This window comes from Panthera pardus, unplaced genomic scaffold (genome assembly GCF_024362965.1).
Source record: "Panthera pardus isolate Hobbes unplaced genomic scaffold, ASM2436296v1 HiC_scaffold_6, whole genome shotgun sequence".
In the NCBI taxonomy this organism is placed as follows: Eukaryota; Metazoa; Chordata; class Mammalia; order Carnivora; family Felidae; genus Panthera; species Panthera pardus.
The window spans coordinates 41,810,852-41,830,928 of NW_026526991.1; the positions used below are offsets into that span (position 1 = coordinate 41,810,852).

At 35.1% G+C, this 20,077-nt stretch overlaps 1 protein-coding gene across 12 annotated transcripts in view; it reads left to right on the forward strand.

The window, feature by feature from the left end:
- OSBPL8 (oxysterol binding protein like 8) overlaps window positions 1–20,077 on the forward strand; it is a 153,113-nt gene that overhangs the window by 56,874 nt on the left and 76,162 nt on the right. For 2 of the 12 annotated variants that reach the window (XM_019455160.2, XM_019455161.2), the window contains exons 2-4: window positions 1,974–2,144; window positions 4,324–4,362; window positions 10,274–10,310. The exons of 3 other annotated variants lie outside the window; for them this stretch is intronic. In XM_019455160.2, the coding sequence (XP_019310705.1) occupies window positions 2,121–2,144; window positions 4,324–4,362; window positions 10,274–10,310 (100 nt within the window). In that variant the 5' untranslated portion in view covers window positions 1,974–2,120. Of the gene's footprint in view, window positions 1–1,973; window positions 2,145–4,323; window positions 4,374–10,273; window positions 10,311–20,077 lie in introns of those variants that run through there. 7 more of the 12 variants (XM_019455158.2, XM_019455159.2, XM_019455163.2 and 4 more) reach the window with 5 other exon arrangements.

The following is a 20,077-nucleotide window of genomic DNA, read 5'->3' on the forward strand; positions in this document are numbered from 1 at the left end:
TTAATTATTTTCCTATACTACAACTCAACCATGTTAGAATCAGCATATACAAATCCTTGAATACTATTTTTACATTTTGGAATTTTTCTTTTTTTAAGGTAATGTCAAACCATTGAATTTGGTGTTTTTGAGCTAAGAAACAACCTGTTTAGAGTTGTGACTTGGGAAAATGATCTTGGCAGAATTATGGACTATTGCAGTGGTAACCAGCTGAACATTATAGAGTTATCTCTGGTGTTTTGAAAAATCCCAGTACTCAGTTTGCACCCCTATTTAATTAAATTAAAATCTCAGACGGTGAGATGCAGACATCAGTACTTCTTTAAATTTTTTTAATTTTTTTAATTCATTTTTGAGAGAGAGAGTGTGAGCAGGGGGAGGGGCAAAGAAAGAGAGGGAGACACAGAATCGAATCAGGCTCCAGGCTCTGAGCTGTCAGCACAGAGCCTGATGCGGGGCTTGAACCCATGACCTGTGAGATCATGACCTGAGTCAAAGTCAGATGCTCAACCAACTGACATCAGGCACCCCAGACATCAGTACTTTTTTATAGTCTCCTAGGTGATTTCGATGCATGGGCAAAATTGAGAACTATAGAAATAGAGGTAGTTAGCTCAGAGAACAAGTAAGCAAGCAGTTGTATAATCTAGGTTAACCTGTAGGGTAGTAGTAGCTGAATGGGAAATATGTCCCTTTTGGATTTTGCCTTTTTCCCTGGTTCTAGAATTTGTACTTTCCATATTTGGGTTACTTTATTAGTGTGGAGAGAAAAAAAGATTAGTTTTTGCACACTTACTGTGTTATCCTGATCTTGACTTGATGTCTCACATGCTCTCTCATTTAATCTTCTTCATAATACTGTGGGATAGATATTATTGTTTTTAGAAATGAAGAAACTGAGACTCTGAAGGGGTTAGTAATTTTTCTAAGATCACATAGCTAATCAGTGGGACATATTAGGATTTAAATACAGATACTCTTAATTTTGTTATTCTTGTCATTGAATGAGGCTAATGTTTTTATATTAAAAATTGATCTGTGTCATACCTAGCCTTTTAAAATTTGTATGTGCATTACCTAATGTGTACTTTGAAAAATATCTGATACATGATCTATTTTATTTATTGATTTTTAAATGTTTGTTTTTGAGAATGAGCATGCACGCCAGGGAGGGTCAGGGAGAGAGAGGAGACAGAGAATCCAAAGCAGGCTCCAAGCTGTCATCCCAAAGCCTAACACGGTACTCAACCTCACTAGAGGTCATAACCTGAGCCAAAAGCTCAGTCACCGACTGAGCCACCCAGGCACCCTGTGATCTATTTTATTTAACTCAAAGCTTTGTTCTCCTGTAACTAATGTTGATTTTTCTGGCTGGGGTGCATATTTTGGCATTTAGGCAGTATATTGTTGCTAAAACATAAGGAACAGTTGCTAACTACATTTTTATGTATGGTAGATATTATGAGTCATGGAGATTGATGTTTCCATAATATTATTATCAGTCTTTCCTGTGGCTTGATACTGAACAGCATGATACCCTAATCAGTGATTTGTTAGAAATAGAACTATAGAAAAAAAAAGGTATTTGTTATATGGTTCTTATGTCTTAATTCAGATCCTAGTCATGCTTCAGTATAGAATATAGGCTTATGTATCTGTGTAAGGAATTGACCAAAATGAAATTTCAAGTAAAATAAACTCTTACTTCAGACTGAAAATTAAAATTATTTAAATAGGTCATAAGATTAAGTGCCATATACTGAAATATTTATGTATATGAGCTGTCTCCTATAACCAGTTGTCTTATCTAACTTGGCATGATTGTGATGTGTTAACATGGTTTCTTTTGTGCTTTTCAGGTGATTAAGAATGGTTAGGTCAGATATAGAGTATGTTAATGAGGTCAGAGGCCAAGGTCGTGGGTTTCATTCTTTTAATGGGCAGTTCACTTTTTTTTGGCTTTATAACCACAGACTTCACCAAGCAGTCTCACCAGATGCATGACATTAGTTAACAGCTGACACAGTCGATTTTGAACTTCCCTTGTATATGAAGTCCTTGATGAAGGAGGTTGCTTTAATCATAACAAGAGACCACCATTACCAGAAGAAATATAACTTATGCTCCATTACCAAAAATCAGTGGTGAGTCTATAATAGTGTTATTTATGAAGGACAGAATTATTTAAGAAAAAGGATGGGGGAATTCCTAACAAAGGTATTTGGGCTTATGATGGCCAGAGACTAATAGTAGAAGAAAAGAAAATATGAATATGCTCTACATTACAACTAAAAATAATCTTAAGAATTGAGGTAATGAGGTGATTTTCTATGTTGAATTGTTTGTATAACAGAATTTTAGGATTAAGAACAGATCTTATAAGCAAATAAGAAAACTAAATTCAAGATATTTATTCAGATTTACCCAGGGAATCGAGCTAGGCTTAAAACTGAGATTTCAGAATTCAAGTCCATATTAGTTCTTTGTGTATATTAAGCATGCAGAATGTCATAGTTTGGAAAATACAAAGATGTGTAAGACTTTTTTTTTTTTTTTTTTTTTTTTTTGCTGTAAGAGAATTTGACTCATAAACAAAGGAACTCAGCAAACCACATACAAGAAATTCTTTGCTAGGGATTAGGGTTACAATAATGACTAAACCTTTTTTTCATTCGTGCATTTATCATTCAGTGTTTGTTGAGTGTCTGCCATGTGCCAGGCTTTGTTCTAGTCTTAAGGGATACAACAGTGACCAAAACAGACTAAGTTCCTACTTCAGTAGAGCTAACATTCCAGTGGAGAAAGACAAAATAAATAAATAAATAAATAAATAAATAAATAAATACTGTTATGTGGTGATTGTTGTGATGGTAAGATGGATAGAGAATGGCAGAATAGGGGATGGGTATTGCTGTTTTCTGGGAATATTATGAAAGTCTTCTGATGAAGTTACTTTTGAACAGAGTCCTAAAAGTAGTTTTCTAGGCAATGATAAGAGCCAAGTGTGGAGTTTGCAGGTCTGTTAGGCAGACTATGGTGGTTAGGCTATAAGTGTCGAGGGAGAAAGGTGAGTGAAGTGTCTTTCACCTCCTCAAGTGATCTTGTTGGCAGTGGGGACCATGTTTTTATTGTGTTTTTGAATTCCTGTACCTAGCATAGTAAATGAATGAGGGAGGTAAGACTGAATGCAAGGATATGAGAAAAGGTGATAATTGGTCTGGCTTAGGTAGTAGTATTGATGGGAATTGAAAGAAAAGACTAGATGTGAGGTAGACATTGTCTAGGTAAAAATCATCACAACGTAATGACTTCGTAAGATGGGGGGAAAGAGAATCTCAGATTATTAAAGGGTTTAGGTCTGAGTGAAAGAAAGAGGCTGTCATTGGAAAACTTGGGCAGATTGGCATCAAAGCTGATTTCAGAGGGAAGCTACTGAGTGCTGTTTTTGACCTAAAGATGCTTTCTAAAACAAGCTAAATAATTTCTAAAATTGGCTTACAGAATTTTATTATTTTCAAGTTTATTTATTTTGAGAGAGAGTATGCTTGAACAAGTGGGGAAGTGGTAGAGAGAGAAGGAATCTCAAACAGGCTTAACACTGTCAGTGCAGAGCCTGATGCAGGGCTTAGTGTCACAAACCATGAGATCATGACTTAAGGTGAAATCAAGAGTTGGATGCTTAGCCAAGTGAGCCACCCAGGTGCCCTTGTTTATAGAATTTTAGAACCAGAAGTCAATTTGCAATGTTTGAACATACAGGTAGCAATATTTTGGAGTGAAGATTTGGAAATAGACTAGGTCTGAAGAGGAAACTTGAAAGTTGTCTAAATAAAGGTAATAAATAAGCCTAGAGAATGAATGCAGTCTACTGGAAAAGAGCGGCAGAGAAAAAACAACAAATAGTTGAGGACTGAGCACTGATGATGGCCATTCACTTACCAAATGAGAAAACAAACTAGAGGCAGGAAAATAGAAGGGAAGCCAGAGGAGTAGAGTACTTTAGGAACCAAGGGAAGAGAAAGCTCGCATGGGGAAAAGGCTGGTAGAATTATATGCCTACAGGGAGGGCAGAACTGTGAAAAGCTCCAGAACAGACCAGAGAGGACTTCACAGATTGGCAGATTGACTGGAATTTACAGGAGCCTCAGAATTTTTTTTTTAAAGGATTTAGTTTCCAGTATAAACATATTATTGCACTTTTTTCCTACTTCTTAAAAGATTAATGCACCACTTAATTCATTTGATAAACCATGGGTGCTCTCTAAATTCAGATTCAAGTATATGACATTAAATCACTGCTGAGAAAATTTGTTTTTTTTTTAGATCTTGCCATATTCAGAAGTTGCTGAAGTTCAAGAGACAGTGAGTAATATGTGGTGCTATGTTTGAAATGTTAACATTTTTATATTTTTTCAGGATTTAAAGTTGGATTCTTAAAATATATTTTTCACTGTATTTTATCATAGATGATTATGTCATTATACAAGGTAGCTAATATAAGTTAAAAAGATCAGCTTTAAAATTTTCATTTTTTCCAAAATGTAAATAGGTTTATTTTTTTTTTTTTACTGTAAAAATAATGCATACAAATGTGGCATGTTTAAACAATACAAAAGAATGTAATAAATAAAATTCTACTTTCTAGAGGCAACTACTTTTAATATTCTGGTGGTCTCTGTAATTTACTAAGTTTATTCATATGTGTATATCTTACATATGTGATTTTATAAAAGCAGAGTCCTACAAACTTTTTTGTAGCCTATTTTTAAAAGTTAATATATAATGAATTGTTCAGTCAGTGAAAAAAAATTTAACGACTACACAGTATTTCATTATGTGAAGGTATTATTGTTTATTTCATAATAGATTACTGTTGGAGATTACTACAAATGATGTGATAAATACCTATGGATACATCTTTTTGGATATTTCAGATGATCATCTTGGTATACTCTCCTAGAAGTGCATTTGCTGGGTCAAAAGGATGATTAGGTTATTTTAAAGTAACTGCTTAGCAGGACAGTTAATATTTTCTATCTAACAGTGATAAGCTCTAGTTCCTAGAAAAGCACTTCTGTAAAATATCTCCTGTAAAACTCAGGGATAAAATGTACACAGTGTGTGTTTTGCTGATGATTGTAGGAATAGGAAAAGTTCTGTTAAGTATAGAGAGATGACTCCTGTCAGAAGAACAAACAAACATCTCTCACTGAAGATTCTTACTCTAAGGGCCAAAGATAACAATAAATGCAGTACTTTTGGGATGTGTTATATAATCCTCCTTCCCAGTTGTGGCTCCTGCGAGCCAGCTGCAGCAGGATTGCTTCTCTGAGTACAGCTCGATCAACTTCATTGAGGGAAGAGGCGCTACTTGCTTGAAACTTTATTTTCAAGTTGTATCAATGCTTGATGAGCTGTACTTTGGCTTAAGCTCAGAGGATGACTTAAGTCACATCAATATGTATGCTAAGAGGGAGATGCTATGCTACTGGCAGTGGACTCAAGCTCTAGCTCTTATGGGATTGATTTTGTGTTTTAGGGTGGTCATCTGTCCTGAATTGCTTGGGATTAAGGGGCTTCCCAGGATGAGTGTGTGATTGTGAACTTTTTCTGCCTATTCCTTTACACTTCTGAAAGATGGTGTATGCTAGTTAGTGGCATGGTAAATATTTAGAAGCACATTAAAATAAAATCCCAGTGTTTGCATAATGCTCTTTTCCTGAGATTTGTAGACTAAAACCGGTAGAGATTTAGGTAATGGCTATATTTCATGCTTTTAGTTAAAAGTAGTTGATAGTGTACTCATTAATAATAAATAGAAAAATGCTAGGCATCTTAGTATTATTTTACTATTTTCAATCCATAGTTTCCGCCAAAATAGAGAATCTGTTTATATGATGCACAAATTGTTGAAATGACTGTGTGGACATTGTTGAAGGGATAATGATAAATACGATGTTACTCAATTAGGGGAAATGTTTCCATCATATATTAATGGTCTTTTTTTTTTTTTTTGAACACGGTGAGGAAAAGTTCCTGGATTCTTCCAAGATTCTAGTAGTATTTTGGTTCTCTAACAAAAGCCAAGAAGAGTTGGCTAGCTTTATATTTTTTAAACTATCTTACAAGATACTTATATGGAATGTTTCCACATCAGTAATTTCACACTGTCTTTATTCATGTGTTACACAACATGGGACTGTGCGAATTAGGCCCGTGTCCTAAAAGCAGTAAAAATAAGTGTAGTGTGCAATTTAGCCTTGCACACAGGACCAGTGATGTAAGTTACATGGTAAAATTAATATGTAATCTTCAATTACTTAAATCACTTTTCCTATTGGCATCACTTACAGGCAATTCTGGGAAGATAATTTCACTTGTATCCCAGTTTAATGCTTTTGTATCCACAATCTTCTGGGGAAGGTTTCTGAAGTCTTGCTTATTTTTTTTTATTGTTTTTCCACTTTTGTTTGGAGTGTTTCAGCTTAATTCTTAGTTCCGTTGTTCCATTATAATGTATGTTTTCTAGTGCCTGCCTGTTCTTTTATTCTGTGGCATTTTTCAGTCTTCTGTGAATAGCCATTCAGGTCATATACCCTAACTTCATACATATCATAATTTACACTGTTTCTTACAAACCTGAACCTTTCCCTGTACAGGTCTGTGCGTCCAACTCCCCGTTTGACATTTCAACTTGAATGTCTAACAAACACTTCAAACTTAACCTGTCCCAAACTTAGCACTTACATTTCTTTCTGTAAACTAGTCCTTCTCACTGTCCTTTCCATCTCCGACAGTGACAGTTCCATCCTTCCAGGTGCTCAGACCCCAACATTTGACACCATTTTGATTCCTCCAGGGTTTTTGTTTGTTTGTTTTGTTTTGTTTTTTAATTTCATACTTGCTCTGTTTGGAAATCCTGTTGACTTTTCAAAATGTATTCAGAACTCAACTACTTCTTCTCACCCTCACTGCTACTTCCTTGGTCCAAGTCTCCTTCATCTCTTCCGTAGATTACTATGGTAACTCCTAATTGATTGTACCCTTGTTCCTCTAGTCTATTCTTAACATTACAGCTGGAACAATCCTGTTAAAACATATTCAAATTATGTCACTCCTTTTCTCAGAAATCCAGTGGCTCCCCATCTCATTCAGAAAAAAAGCCAAAGTCCTGACTGGGTCCTACACAGTCTAGCACTCATTTACTTCTTTGACTTTATTTCCTGCTTCTCTCGTACTTCTAGTCCAGCCTCTCTGGCCTTTTTACTCTTCTCCAAGCCCTTCAGACTTGCTCTCATCCCAATCCTCCATTCTATACTTGTTCTTCTCTCTGCCTGGAATACTCTTCTATGTCCTTATGCTGAACTCCCTCATTTTACTCAGTTCTGTAGTGAAGATTTCTTAGGCCAACCTATCTTCAATTATGACCCCCCCCTTCCTTAATATTTTATGTGTCCTCATTTTCTGCTTTTTTCCTTAGCATTTTTACTATATACTATGTAACAAATTTTTAATTGTTACTATGTTGTTACTCATATCTTCCACTAGAACATAACTACCCCAAAGGGCAAATTTTTGTCTTTTTTGTTCACTGTATCCTTTGGTGCCTAAAATGATTACTGTCTATATGATACCTATCATATCACAAGTATTTGAATGGATGGCTCAATAATAGGAATAGACCGTGTTTATTTTGATTATTCTCCAGTGTCTCAATATGAAAAAAAATTAGAATCAGATTTACATGACCCAAACATGCTTGAAGGTATAATGTTGAAAGCATAATCTGAAACAAATATTCAGAAGTTGCTGTATATGCTAGGGATTATTTTCTGGGAGCAAACAGGCAAGGAGTACAGCTACAAAGAAGTTGACGTAATGCTGTTACTTAACAAAATTTGAGAATATGTACAATAAAAGTGAACTTAATCACTTACCCTAAATAGAAGACCAACTAAAAAACCTTCAAAAATGACTGGCCTTGTGAAATTAAATACTCCAAACTTTGCATATGTGGTTAGAATCATTGCTTTCGTTTAAGAAATTTAGATTTACTGGTAAATTCAGGGAAAGTAGTAATTATTCATATCAATAGAGAAAGATATTTTTAGAGGATGTCTATGAAATATTTGTCAAGCTTACCATGGTTATCTCTGTCAGTTTTCTAACTTCTTTCAGTTTTCCAATATCATAGTAGTTATTTATTGGTGCATAACAAATATTCCAAAATTTAAGTGGTATAAAACAATAAACATTTATTATTTTACAGTTTCTGTGGGTCAGGAATCTAAGAGCAGTTTACTAGGTGTCTCTAGCTCAAAAATCTCTTCTATGGTTGCGGTCAAGCTACTGGGGAGTGTGGCTGCTGAAGTCTCATCTGAAAGCTTGACTGGGTGTAAGGGAGGGAGGAAAGGTCAAGGCAGGAGATTCATTTACAAACTCACTGGTTGTTGACAGACATCATTCCTTCACCTCATGGGCTTCCCTGCCAGGCTGCCTGATGACTCGGCAGCTGGCTTTCCCCAGGGTGATCTATCTGAGAGAGAGTAACAGACTATAAACAAGATGGAGGTCATAGTCTTTTTACCGTCTAATCTTGAAAGTGACATCCATTCAATTCTGCCATATTCTGTTCATTAGAAGTGACTCAGTAAGTCCAGAAACACTCAAAGAGAGGGATTATGCACCAAGATATGGGGATCACTGGAGCCTTTGCAGAGATTGCCTACCACAAATACTTTAATCTTTTTCCACATGCTTGAGAGTTGTGGTAACATGGTCATCAGTAATAAGGATTTGAGCACAATTAGTTTGTTGTCATTCCAGTTGTATTTTTTTAGTTTATCTGTGAAGCTGAAACCAGTCTATAGAAGAACAGGAAACTACAGAAAATGACTAGAGCAAATGCATTTAAAGGAATTAGAACATGGTTTAAAGTACTGTGAAATAACCATCACTTTAGGGAAGCAACAGGGCCAAGAGTTTTTTCCTAGGAGGCAGAGTGAACAACTGCTACCTTTCTTTTTGGTCACAGATAATTTTGCTTCATTCCCTTCAAATAAGAGCAAGCAATAATATAATCAGTGGGCATTTTTTATTTTTGTTGTTACTTTAGGTTTGATGTTACTGTACTTGGTATTTGAGCTGAAGTAAAGCTGAAGACTTTCTTTTATTTTTTCAAGTTTATATTTATTTTTGAAAGAGACAGAGACAGTGCATGAGCAGGGCAGAGAATGAGGGAGAGAGAGAAACCCAAGCAGGCTCCGCAATGTCAGCGCAGAGCCTGATGTGGGGCTCCATCTCACAAACTGCGAGATCATGACCTGAGCCAATTATCAAGAGTCAGACTGACTTAACTGACTGAACACCCAGGCACCCCAAAGCTGAAGACTCTGTTTCTGCCAAGGGAGACCAAAACACTTGTCCCTAAGCAACATTTAGCATAATGTTGTATGTTAAGACAGTTTCCAGACAAAAGGTCACCAGTCTTTCCCAGTTTCTTTTAGGTGATTGCATGTTATTCATTTAAGAATTGGGTCTTCTTCCTTCTTAAAGCCCAGCAGCTCCAGGTGCTTTACTTCATATTTAGTGGGTCCCAAGAAAATTTTGTCTGACAATAAAATTGTATCATTCTAATCAATATTCCTCTTCGGTTTTTTTTTTCTTCTTTTTTTGGTATTTGAGAAAAAATTTACTTTGTTGATGTCTTTGTAAAAGCTCTTTGCACAACGCTTGGCATATAATAAGCACTTAGTAAATGTTCCTTTCTTTTTATGTAAGAAACAGACCGAATTTCTATGTAGTGTTAAGTGCTCTCATGGCATGCAGAACTAATATTTAATAGTGCATGGGTGTTACAGATTTTTTAAACCACTTACATTTAAAGAATGAATAACTTTGGGCTGTCCTTTACATTTCTGAATACTTTTACCACTCCTAACCCATATCATGAGTTAAAATTTGAAAGTAATTTTTGACTTGAATAATTTTCAAAACAAAGTACTTGGTTGATTTTGGTTTTGCCTTTCCATCTTTATTTTCCAAAATTTAAACAAATATTTTATAATGCTTAAGCCAAGATCTTTTTATGTGTGGCAGAGGAAATTCCTTGTGAATTATGATTATTAGGATTGATTTGCATGTGCTTTCTACTTATAAACTAATGCTTATTTTCCTTGTCCTTTTGTTTCACTGCTGCTTCAATCCTGATGCATTTTGCTTCTTCCTGGTTTGGATTATATTTGTTTGCTGCTCAATTACCCTGCATTAAAAGCTTCTTGGTGATAGCAAAGATGTCCTTGGGCCATCAAGTAAGTAGCCAAAGTTTGAATGGCATATTTGGAGACAGAATGTTTTGATGTGTACTTATAAAAGGCACACAGTATTTCTCTTATTAAGTCTTCTACTTTTCTTCCCAAGCACTGAAATGCAAAGAATATAAATGGTGATTCAGTGCCCATCTGTTGTCAGTGCCCATATGAGATTGATAATGTTTGTGTATTTGCTTCTTGATTGTCTAAAGATGGATTATATACTTAGCTAAATTATCTAATTCATAATTTTAGACCTCATCTTCAGGCGTGGTGGGAGGGGTTAAAAAGAAAAAGACCTCTTCATAGTTTTCCTTTCTATAGTCATCATAAAGCATAGATCAGACTTCTTTGAGACTGGACATGATAAAAGAAATTCACTTTCATGTGAAAATGAGAAATATTGTTTTATTTTGTCACAATCTTTAAATAATAGATAATTTGGTAATGAAACACATTTATTTTTACTCTGGGATTTTATAAGTTAAGCGTGTTTCATCTTAGTGATTTAAAAGATGTACCCATTAAATTTATGTCTGAAAAAAAATTTTTTTTGACCAGACACTGTGCTAGCTTTGGGGAATATATGATGAATAAAATATGCACCCTGCCTGTACCCTTACATTATAGTCTAGCAGGGGGGTTACACCCATGAATAGATAATTTTAGAGCATTGTGACAGGGTCAACTTTTTTTTTTTTTTTAAATCATAGTATTACTGAGGTAAAAGAAACCTAAAATATCATCTTTTTTTCTAATATAATTTATTGTCAAGTTAGAGTGTATTGTCGACATAGAGTGTATACAGTGTGCTCTTGGCTTTGGGAGTAGATTCCCATGCTTAATCACTTACATACAACATCCAGTGCTCATCCCAACAAGTGCCCTCCTCAGTGCCCATCACCATTTTCCTCTCTCCCTCCCTCAGTTTTTTCTCTGTATTTAAGAGTCTCTTATGGTTTGCCTCCCTCTCTGTTTGAAACTATTTTTTCTACTTCCCTTCAAGCATTAATTTTCTAGACAAAGAGCCTGAAGCTAAGAACTTACATGACCAAAAAGAGTTAGAAATGGGTACTATGCCACTGTGTCTTCAGCAAGATTCTTTTGAGTTCAAAAATCCTAATGAAACCATCAGTTTGCTAAATTCAAATATGACCAAATAATTAAAATATTACTGTCATAAATCAGACAAAAATTAAACTTTATTGAAGCGTAATGTAGAAATTATATTGATTTAGGAAGTTTTAGTATTTCTTCTTAAACCGTTATCTGACCACAGTAAGTCAGCTCAATGCTTTGGGGCTCATTTTTTTCCCATTGACTAAACAAGGTGAAATAGCAAGCTTTCTTCTAGTTGTAAAATTCTTTGGTATGGGTTGGTTGCTATTTGTCTCTAATATTGATTATAGTATATAATGTAATTTTTTTTCTTAAAAGAGGTGATTTAAAGTAATATGCTAGAATTCCTTTTTAAAATTCTTAATTTTAACAATTCATAGTATTTTAAATATATTTTTTATTACACAACCAGCATTATTAGAATAGTAGAATGGTTTTTTTTTTTGAGAGAGCACATGAGTGGGAGAGAGGGGGAGGGAGAGAGAGAGAGAGAGAGAGAGAGAGAGAGAGAGAATATCTTAAGCAGGCTCCACCCTCAGTCCAGAGCCCGACACAGAGCTTGATCCCACAAACCTGGGATCATAACCTGAGCCAAAACCAAGAGTTGGATGTTCAATCGACTGAGCCACCCAGGCACCCCTAGAATAGTAGAAATTTTAAAGGTTGAAAAAAGTATACAAATATGAAAACATTTTTATGTTTTCTTGTCAGCCTTGCTTGTGATACCTGGCAGATAGTTTCAATGGATTTTCAATTCCTTTAGTTACCTTATGTATTTAGATGTTGGCTCAGGTGAACTGATTGGCAATGATGAACTGACCAGTAGAATTGCATTTTTTTAAAGATAATTTTTATTTATTCATTAATTCATTCACATAATGCACACGAGTTGGGGAGAGAGAGAATCTTACGTGGGCTTCATGCTCAGTACAGAGCCTAACATGGGGCTCAATCCCACCACCCTGGGATTATGATCTGAACTGAAATCAAGAGATGGTTGCTTAACTGACTGAATCACTCAGGTGCCCTACTGTTGCATTTTTAATACCAACTACAGTTATCCTATTTTAGGAATTGGATTTTATAATAGGTTTTTAATTTCTGCTTGGACTAGAGAAAATTTATTGTGATTATACATTTTCTGGATACACAGATGAAATATACAATATATATTAGAGGTGAGTTTATATCGTATTCTGCCAACTCTTAAAAAGCTGAGGATATATAATTACTTACTAGAGATCATGTATCTTTTAGAGTGAAAAGTAATTTCGTTAATATTAGGATTTGTACTGAATGAAAAAGCTATAACGATATATACAAACATACTTAAATTCTTTAAGTATTTGAGAAAATGTACATCATCTGTAAAGGGGAATATTAGGATTTACGTAGAAATTATTTATGACTTTAAAATAATTACTTAACTTGATTTTAGCTTCCTTAGATTAAGGACCAATACCAGGCTATGAAGCTTGGAAAATTCTTCAGATTTTATATTGATGTATTGAATTCAGAAAGTAAAGATAGTAGTTATAGAATCATATCCTCCTTAGAAGTTGCAGTTGGTAAGTTAATTATATTACTATTAATTATTCCAGCGTGGTTAGTTTCTACAGTAGTTAAGATAGTAATGTAATATGAATAGCAAAATAGGTTACTTTATTTCTACTACAAAGTAGAACCAGGAGAGGGCACTGCTATGCTGTCTTTAGTAGATGAGGCGGTTGTAGTGTCAGAAACTGTATTGGAATCATGCAGTGATTTCATTTATCAAAATCTGTCCAGTGATTTGGCAAGTATTTATTGTCAGTTTTATGCCAAAGGGTACAAATCAAAACCGTGAGTTCCCTGCTTGAGCTTACATTCAAATAGTCTAAGATTGTACAAATGATGTAGGACATCAAAATGATTTTTCTATTCTGCAAATCCACTTGTGTGTATAGTTGTTAATACTTGTGAATGGGGCAAGAGAGAACAAGTAGGAAACAATTGTTTTTCTAAGTACTTTTATAAACCCTCCCACTTCAAGGTTCTCAAAATCACAAATGGTAATACCTCAACTGGTAAGGAGTTAGAGGTGAATACAACTAAATTTACAATTCTCAAGACTATTTCCTTTTTTATATAGTGAAGTTACTTAAGATACAGATACCTATATCTTACTGATGGAATCCTGAAACATACTTTAATTCTATTAGTTGTTCTTCTCATAATGTATTTTAAATTAGCCTAAAAAGTATTGTCTGATACTACAAATGAATCTATGTAGCATACGTAGATTATAAAGCATAATCATCCAATATGTGTTGAACCTACTACTCAACTTAAGAACCTGAGTCTTAAAAATCCCTCATGTTCAACTATGTACTTCTTCTCTCGTCCATCCCTGTGCCTGCCCCCAAGAGGTGATGACTAGTTTCTATTTTTCATCATTCTTTGCTTTTTTAAAAAGTGTATTTTTTGTTATTTTTGGGTGTTTTTTGTTTGTTTGTGGTTGTTTTTGTTTGTTTTTTAGAGAGAGTACACGAGTAGGGGAGAGGGGCAGAGGGAGAGAGAGAGAGAGAGAGAAAAGAAAAGAATCTTAAGCAGGCTCTACGCCCAGCCAAAGCTTGACACGGGGCTCCGTCCCACCACCCTGGGATCATGACCTGAGCCAAAAACAAGAGTCAGACTGCTCAACCAACTGAGATGCCAGGCACTTATTTTTTTTTTTTTTTCAATATGTGAAATTTATTGTCAGATTGGTTTCCATACAACACCCAGTGCTCATCCCAAAAGGTGCCCTCCTCAATACCCATCACCCACCCTCCCCTCCCTCCCACCCCCCATCAACCCTCAGTTTGTTCTCAGTTTTTAACAGTCTGTTATGCTTTGGCTCTCTCCCACTCTAACCTCTTTTTTTTTTTTTTTTTTCTTCCTTCCCCTCCCCCATGGGTTTCTGTTAAGTTTCTCAGGATCCACATAAGAGTGAGAACATATGGTATCTGTCTTTCTCTGTATGGCTTATTTCACTTAGCATCACACTCTCCAGTTCCATCCATGTCGCTACAAAGGGCCATATTTCATTCTTTCTCATTGCCACGTAGTACTCCATTGTGTATATAAACCACAATTTCTTTATGCATTCATCAGTTGATGGACATTTAGGCTCTTTCCATAATTTGGCTATTGTTGAGAGTGCTGCTATAAACATTGGGGTACAAGTGCCCCTATGCATCAGTACTCCTGTATCTCTTGGGTAAATTCCTAGCAGCAGGCACTTATTTTTAAATTCTGTATATGTCACTAAGTTTTGCTGGTATTTAATTTAATGAGAGTGCTGTATGTCATTTTCTAGGATTTTTTTTTTTTTTTTGTAGTTAATATTTTATGTTCCAGATTCAGCCATGTTTTGGGGTATAGATATAGAACATTCCTTTTCAGTGCTATATGCTATTCCATTAAATACATATACCACAGTATACAAAGCCATTTATTTTCAGTTGGTGAATATTTTTTTTTTTTTAACGTTTATTTATTTTTGAGACAGAGAGAGACAGAGCATGAACGGGGGAGGGTCAGAGAGAGGGAGACACAGAATCTGAAATGGGCTCCAGGCTCTGAGCTGTTAGCACAGAGCCCGACGCGGGGCTCGAACTCACGGACCGCGAGATCGTGACCTGAGCCGAAGTTGGCCGCTTAACCGACTGAGCCACCCAGTCGCCCCTCAGTTGGTGAATATTGAAATGGTTTTGATTTTTACTCTGAACATTCTTATTGTCTCTTGGTAAACACATATAAGAGTATTATTTCTAGGTATAAAGCTAAAAGTGGGATTGTTGGATCCCTATGGTATGCTGGTGTTCAGTTTTATAAGGTAGTTCTAAATTTCTTTTCCAAAGTGCTTAGATCAGTTTATTTTCAAGCAGCAGTGCTTAAATGTCTCATTGATTCTCATCCTTATCAGCACTTAGTATTATCAGACTTACTAATTTTTGTCAGTTTTACTGAGTGTAAAATATTTATTTCATTGGGATCTTGATTTGTATTTTCCTGGTTACCAAGAGGATAAACATCTTTTTTGTATATTTTTTGGCCATTTGCATTTTTTCTTCCATGAATTCACTGTTCAGGTCCCTGCCCCATTTTTCTTTTTCTTTAATTAAAAAAATTTTTTTTTATTGAGACACAATTGACGTACAAATTTATGTTAGTTTCAGGTATGCAGTGATGATTCAATATTTGTATATATTACAAAATGATCACCACAGTAAGTCTAATTAATATCCATCATCACACATAGTTACAGAATTTTTTTTATGATGAGGACTTTTCAAGATTTATTCTCTTAGCAACTTTCAAATATGCAGTATAGTATTATTAATCATCATTCTGTACATTGCATTAATATGACTTATTTATCTATAATTGAAAGTTTGTAACCTTTGATTCCCTTCACCCATTTTTCCCACTCACTACCGCCCTGCTTCTGGCAACCACCAGTCTGTGTGTCTATGAACTTGGTTTTTCAACTTGGATAATACAGTATTTGACGTTCTCTGTCTGACTTATTTCACTCACCATAATGCCCTCAAGGTCCATCCATGTCATAAATGGCAAAAATTTCATTCTTTTTTTATGGTTGAGTATTCCATTCATTTGTCAATTGACACTTAGGTTGTTTCCATGTCTTGGCTGCTGTAAGTAATTCTATGGTGAACATAGGGGTGCATATATCTTTCCAGATTTGTGTTTTCATTTTCTTCAGGAAAATACACAGAACTGGAATTGCTGGATCCTATGGTTGTTTCTTTTAACTTTTTGAGGACTCTCCATACTGTTTTCCACAGTGGTGAATTGGCTACACCAAGTTACATTCCTACTGACTGTGCACAGGGAGTCATGTTTCTCCATATCCTTGCCAACGCTTGTTATTTCCTTTCTTTTTGATAATAGCCATTCTAACAGGTGTGAGGGGATAATAGCTCATTGTGGTTTTGATTTCCATTTCCCTGATGATTAGTGATGTTTAGCATCTTTCCATATACCTGTTGGCCATTTTGTCTTTGGAAAAGTGTTTATTCAGATCTTCTGCCCATTTTTAAGTCAAATTGCTTATTTTTTTTGCTGTTGAGTTATATGAGCTCTTAGTGTATTTTGGACATGAACCCCTTATCAGATATATGACTTGCAAATATTTTCTCCCATTCAGGAGGTTGTCTTTTCCTTTTGTTGATGGTTTCCTGTGTGGTGCAGAAGCTTTTTAGTTTGATATGTAGTCCTACTTGTTTATTTCTGCTTTTGTTGCCTCTGCTTTTGGTGTCAGGTCCAGAAAGCCATCACCAAGTCTGATGCTTACTGCCTATGTTTTCTTTTTGGAGTTTTAGGGTTTTAGGTCTTATATTCAAGTCTTTGATTAATTTTGAGTTAATTTTTATATATGATGTAAGATAGTGGTTCAGTTTCTTTCTTTTGCATATGGATGTCCAGTTTTCCCAGCACCATTGATTGAAGAGACTGCCGTTTTCTTGTATATTCTTGACTTTTTTGTCCCAAATTAATATGACCATATATGCACAGGTGTACTTATGGGCCCTCTGTTCAGTTTTATTAATTTACGTGTGTTCACCATGCTGTTTTGATTGTTGTAGCTCTGTTTTATAGTTTGAAACCAGGAAACATGATGCCTTCAGCTTTGTTCTTCTTTTTCAAGATTATTTTGGTTATCCAGAGTCTTTTGTGGTTTCACACAAATTTTAGAAATTTTTGTTCTAATTCTGTGAAAAATGCCATTGGAATTTTCATAGGGGCTGCATCGAATCTGTAGGTTGCTTTAGGTGGTATGGACATTTTAACAGTATTAATTATTCCAATCCATGAGAATGGACTGTCTTTCCATTTATTTGTGTTTTCAGTTTCTTTTATCACTGTCTTATAGTTTTCATTGTACATGTCTTTCACCTCTTGATTAAATGTATTCCTAGGTATTTTATTCTTTTTGATGTATCCCTACATTTCTCTACTGTGTTGTTGGTCTTCTTCTAATTGATTTATAGGCTTGTTATCTTTCTTAACATATTCTGGATACCAACCCTTTGTTAATTATATATGTTGCAAATATCCTGTTTTTCTTTCTAACTTTTTATGGTACCTTTTGATTAAAATCTTAATTTTAATATAGTGGAATTTATCAGTTCTTTATTTTTGGTTAGTGCTTTGTTGTGTCTTTTTAGAGGAATCATTCCCTATCCCAAGTTTATAAAGATATTTTTTTTATATTTTCTTCTAAAAGGTTTTAAGTTTTGCTTTTTACAGTGATGTCTTTAATTTTCCTAAGACTGTTCTTTGTGCATGGTATGAGGGTAGGGACCTGATTTTCCAATACTTAATTTTCCTAGTACCATTAATGAAGGTAGTCCCTACTTCTGTTGTATATCTAGGCTCAGCATATGCATGGGTTTGATTATGAGATCTCTCTGTTTTGTTCTTTAGGTCAATTTGTCTCTTCCTACATCTATACCATACATCTTTAATTTTAATAGTAATTTTTAGGAATTAAGTGGATCTTGGATTTAGTAACCAAAGGAGCTGCCATTTACTTTATGATAATAAAGTTTGATAAAGGTATAAAATTTGTTGATTGGTTCATTCAGCAAGACTCTATTGAACACCTTCATTATGTCAGAACCATACCAGGACTTGAGGATTTATGGAAATATAAGGCAGATAAAACTCCTTTCTCTTATGGAACTTAATGGTCTCCTGTAGAAGGCAGACAATAAACAAATGATATAATTTCAGATAGTGATAAGAGCAACAGTGAAAATCATGTATGATAAAGTGATAGAGTATAATCGTGGCAGAGTGCACACTAACCAAAATAATAAAAGAATTGATAAATTTCATAGGCATGATGAAGAACTTTGTTGAAGATAGGGCATTAGAGCACAGACAACATGTAGAGAGGGGTCAATAATGTGAACCTCTGCAGTAGGAGTTTTCCAGGTTGAGAGAACAAGAGATAGAAAGACCCAGACACTGGAGCAAAATGGCATGTTTTAAGGAATACCACGAAGGCCATTCTAGCTGGAGCCAAGTAGCCAAGTGACTAAGGAGAGTAGTAGAGAATGAGATTGTAAAGGTAAGCAGAGGCCAGACACTTTTCAGTTTGTATGCCATGGGATTCAAGTATAATGGAAAGCATTGAGGATATTTCTGTGTGGTGCAGATCTGATTCATGATTTACAAAGATTATTCAGGTTTCTGTGTAGAGAATGAATTCTAAACAAGCAAAGAGCAAGACAGTAAGTCTGGAGACTAGGTAAAAATCTGTTGCTGTGATCCAGTGGACAGGTAATGTTGGCTTAGAATAAGGTGATAATTGTAGAAGTGGGAAGAAGTAAAAAGATTCAAGATAAATTCTGAGGGTAATCTATAAAGATCTCACAAATAAATCAGGTGTGAAGTGTTTAAGAAAGAGAAAAATAAAAGAATATATCTAAAGTTTTTAGCCTGAGAAAGTGGTGGAGGAGAATAGTGAGTGGTAGGTTTGGAGGATAAACAGAATCAAGAATTATGCTCTGGATAAATTTGAGATGCCTGTTAAAAAGTAGAGGCTAGTATAAGGCAGGCAATTGGATGTGTGAGTTTAGTTCAGGAAGAGATAAATTCAGGAGTCCTCAGTGTATAGATTCTTTTTTTTATGGACTTGATGGGAACATAGACTTTTTATATCTTTACTTGGATGTTAAGTGAAAGGTTTTTGTGTTTTGGGTTTTTTTGTTTTGTTTTGTTTTGTTTTGTTTTAGTTTTTACATTGAAATGTACAGAGCTAAAATATAGATCTTGAAAACTTGAGCACAATAGAAAACAATTTAATTTAAAGGAGTTGATTTAAAAGGTACAGTGATAAAAATGTGAACATGATGTTCTGGTTAAGTTACAAATTAAATCTGTAGTGAAGACAGAATCATTCTTTCTCAAGATAAAGCTAAGCTTTTGTAGGCAGAAAGCACAGAAACATAAAATGAATGGACATGGAGATGGCTAGGGCACTGTGGATTTCATCACAATTTGCCCTATTCCTTCATTTGAGTATTTTTCTCTTTTCTGCCCTCCCTGCAAGTGGGTATTGCTCTTCTTCATTACCAAATGGGTGAATAACGACTTTAAACACTATTTAAATTGATTATTGGGGAAGCAAGCTTTTAAGAGATTAGACTTTGGAACCAAATGCTCCTGAGTCAGACATCTTACCTCTATTACTGAGTCTTAGGTAAAGCAGTCTCTGAATGAACCTCAAGTTTTCCTATTTCTAAAACAAGAATCATACCTATTTTTCATGAAAATTAGAAATTAGAGTAGAAATTCTAGTGAATATGAATATTTTATATTGCTACTAATTTGTATTTTTTCTGATTACTAATGAAGGTTGAGTATTTCATATGTTTAGTGACCGTTTGTATTTCTTTTTAAAAAAAATTGTTTTTAACGTTTGTTTATTTTTGAGAGGGACAGAGTGTGGGGGTGGGGGGGAGAGGCAGAGAGAGAGAGACAGACAGACAGACAGAATCTGAAGCAGGCTCCAGGCTCTGAGCTGTCAGCACAGAGCCCAGTGTGGGGCTCAAACTCCCGAACTGTGAAATCATGACCTGAGCTGAAGTCAG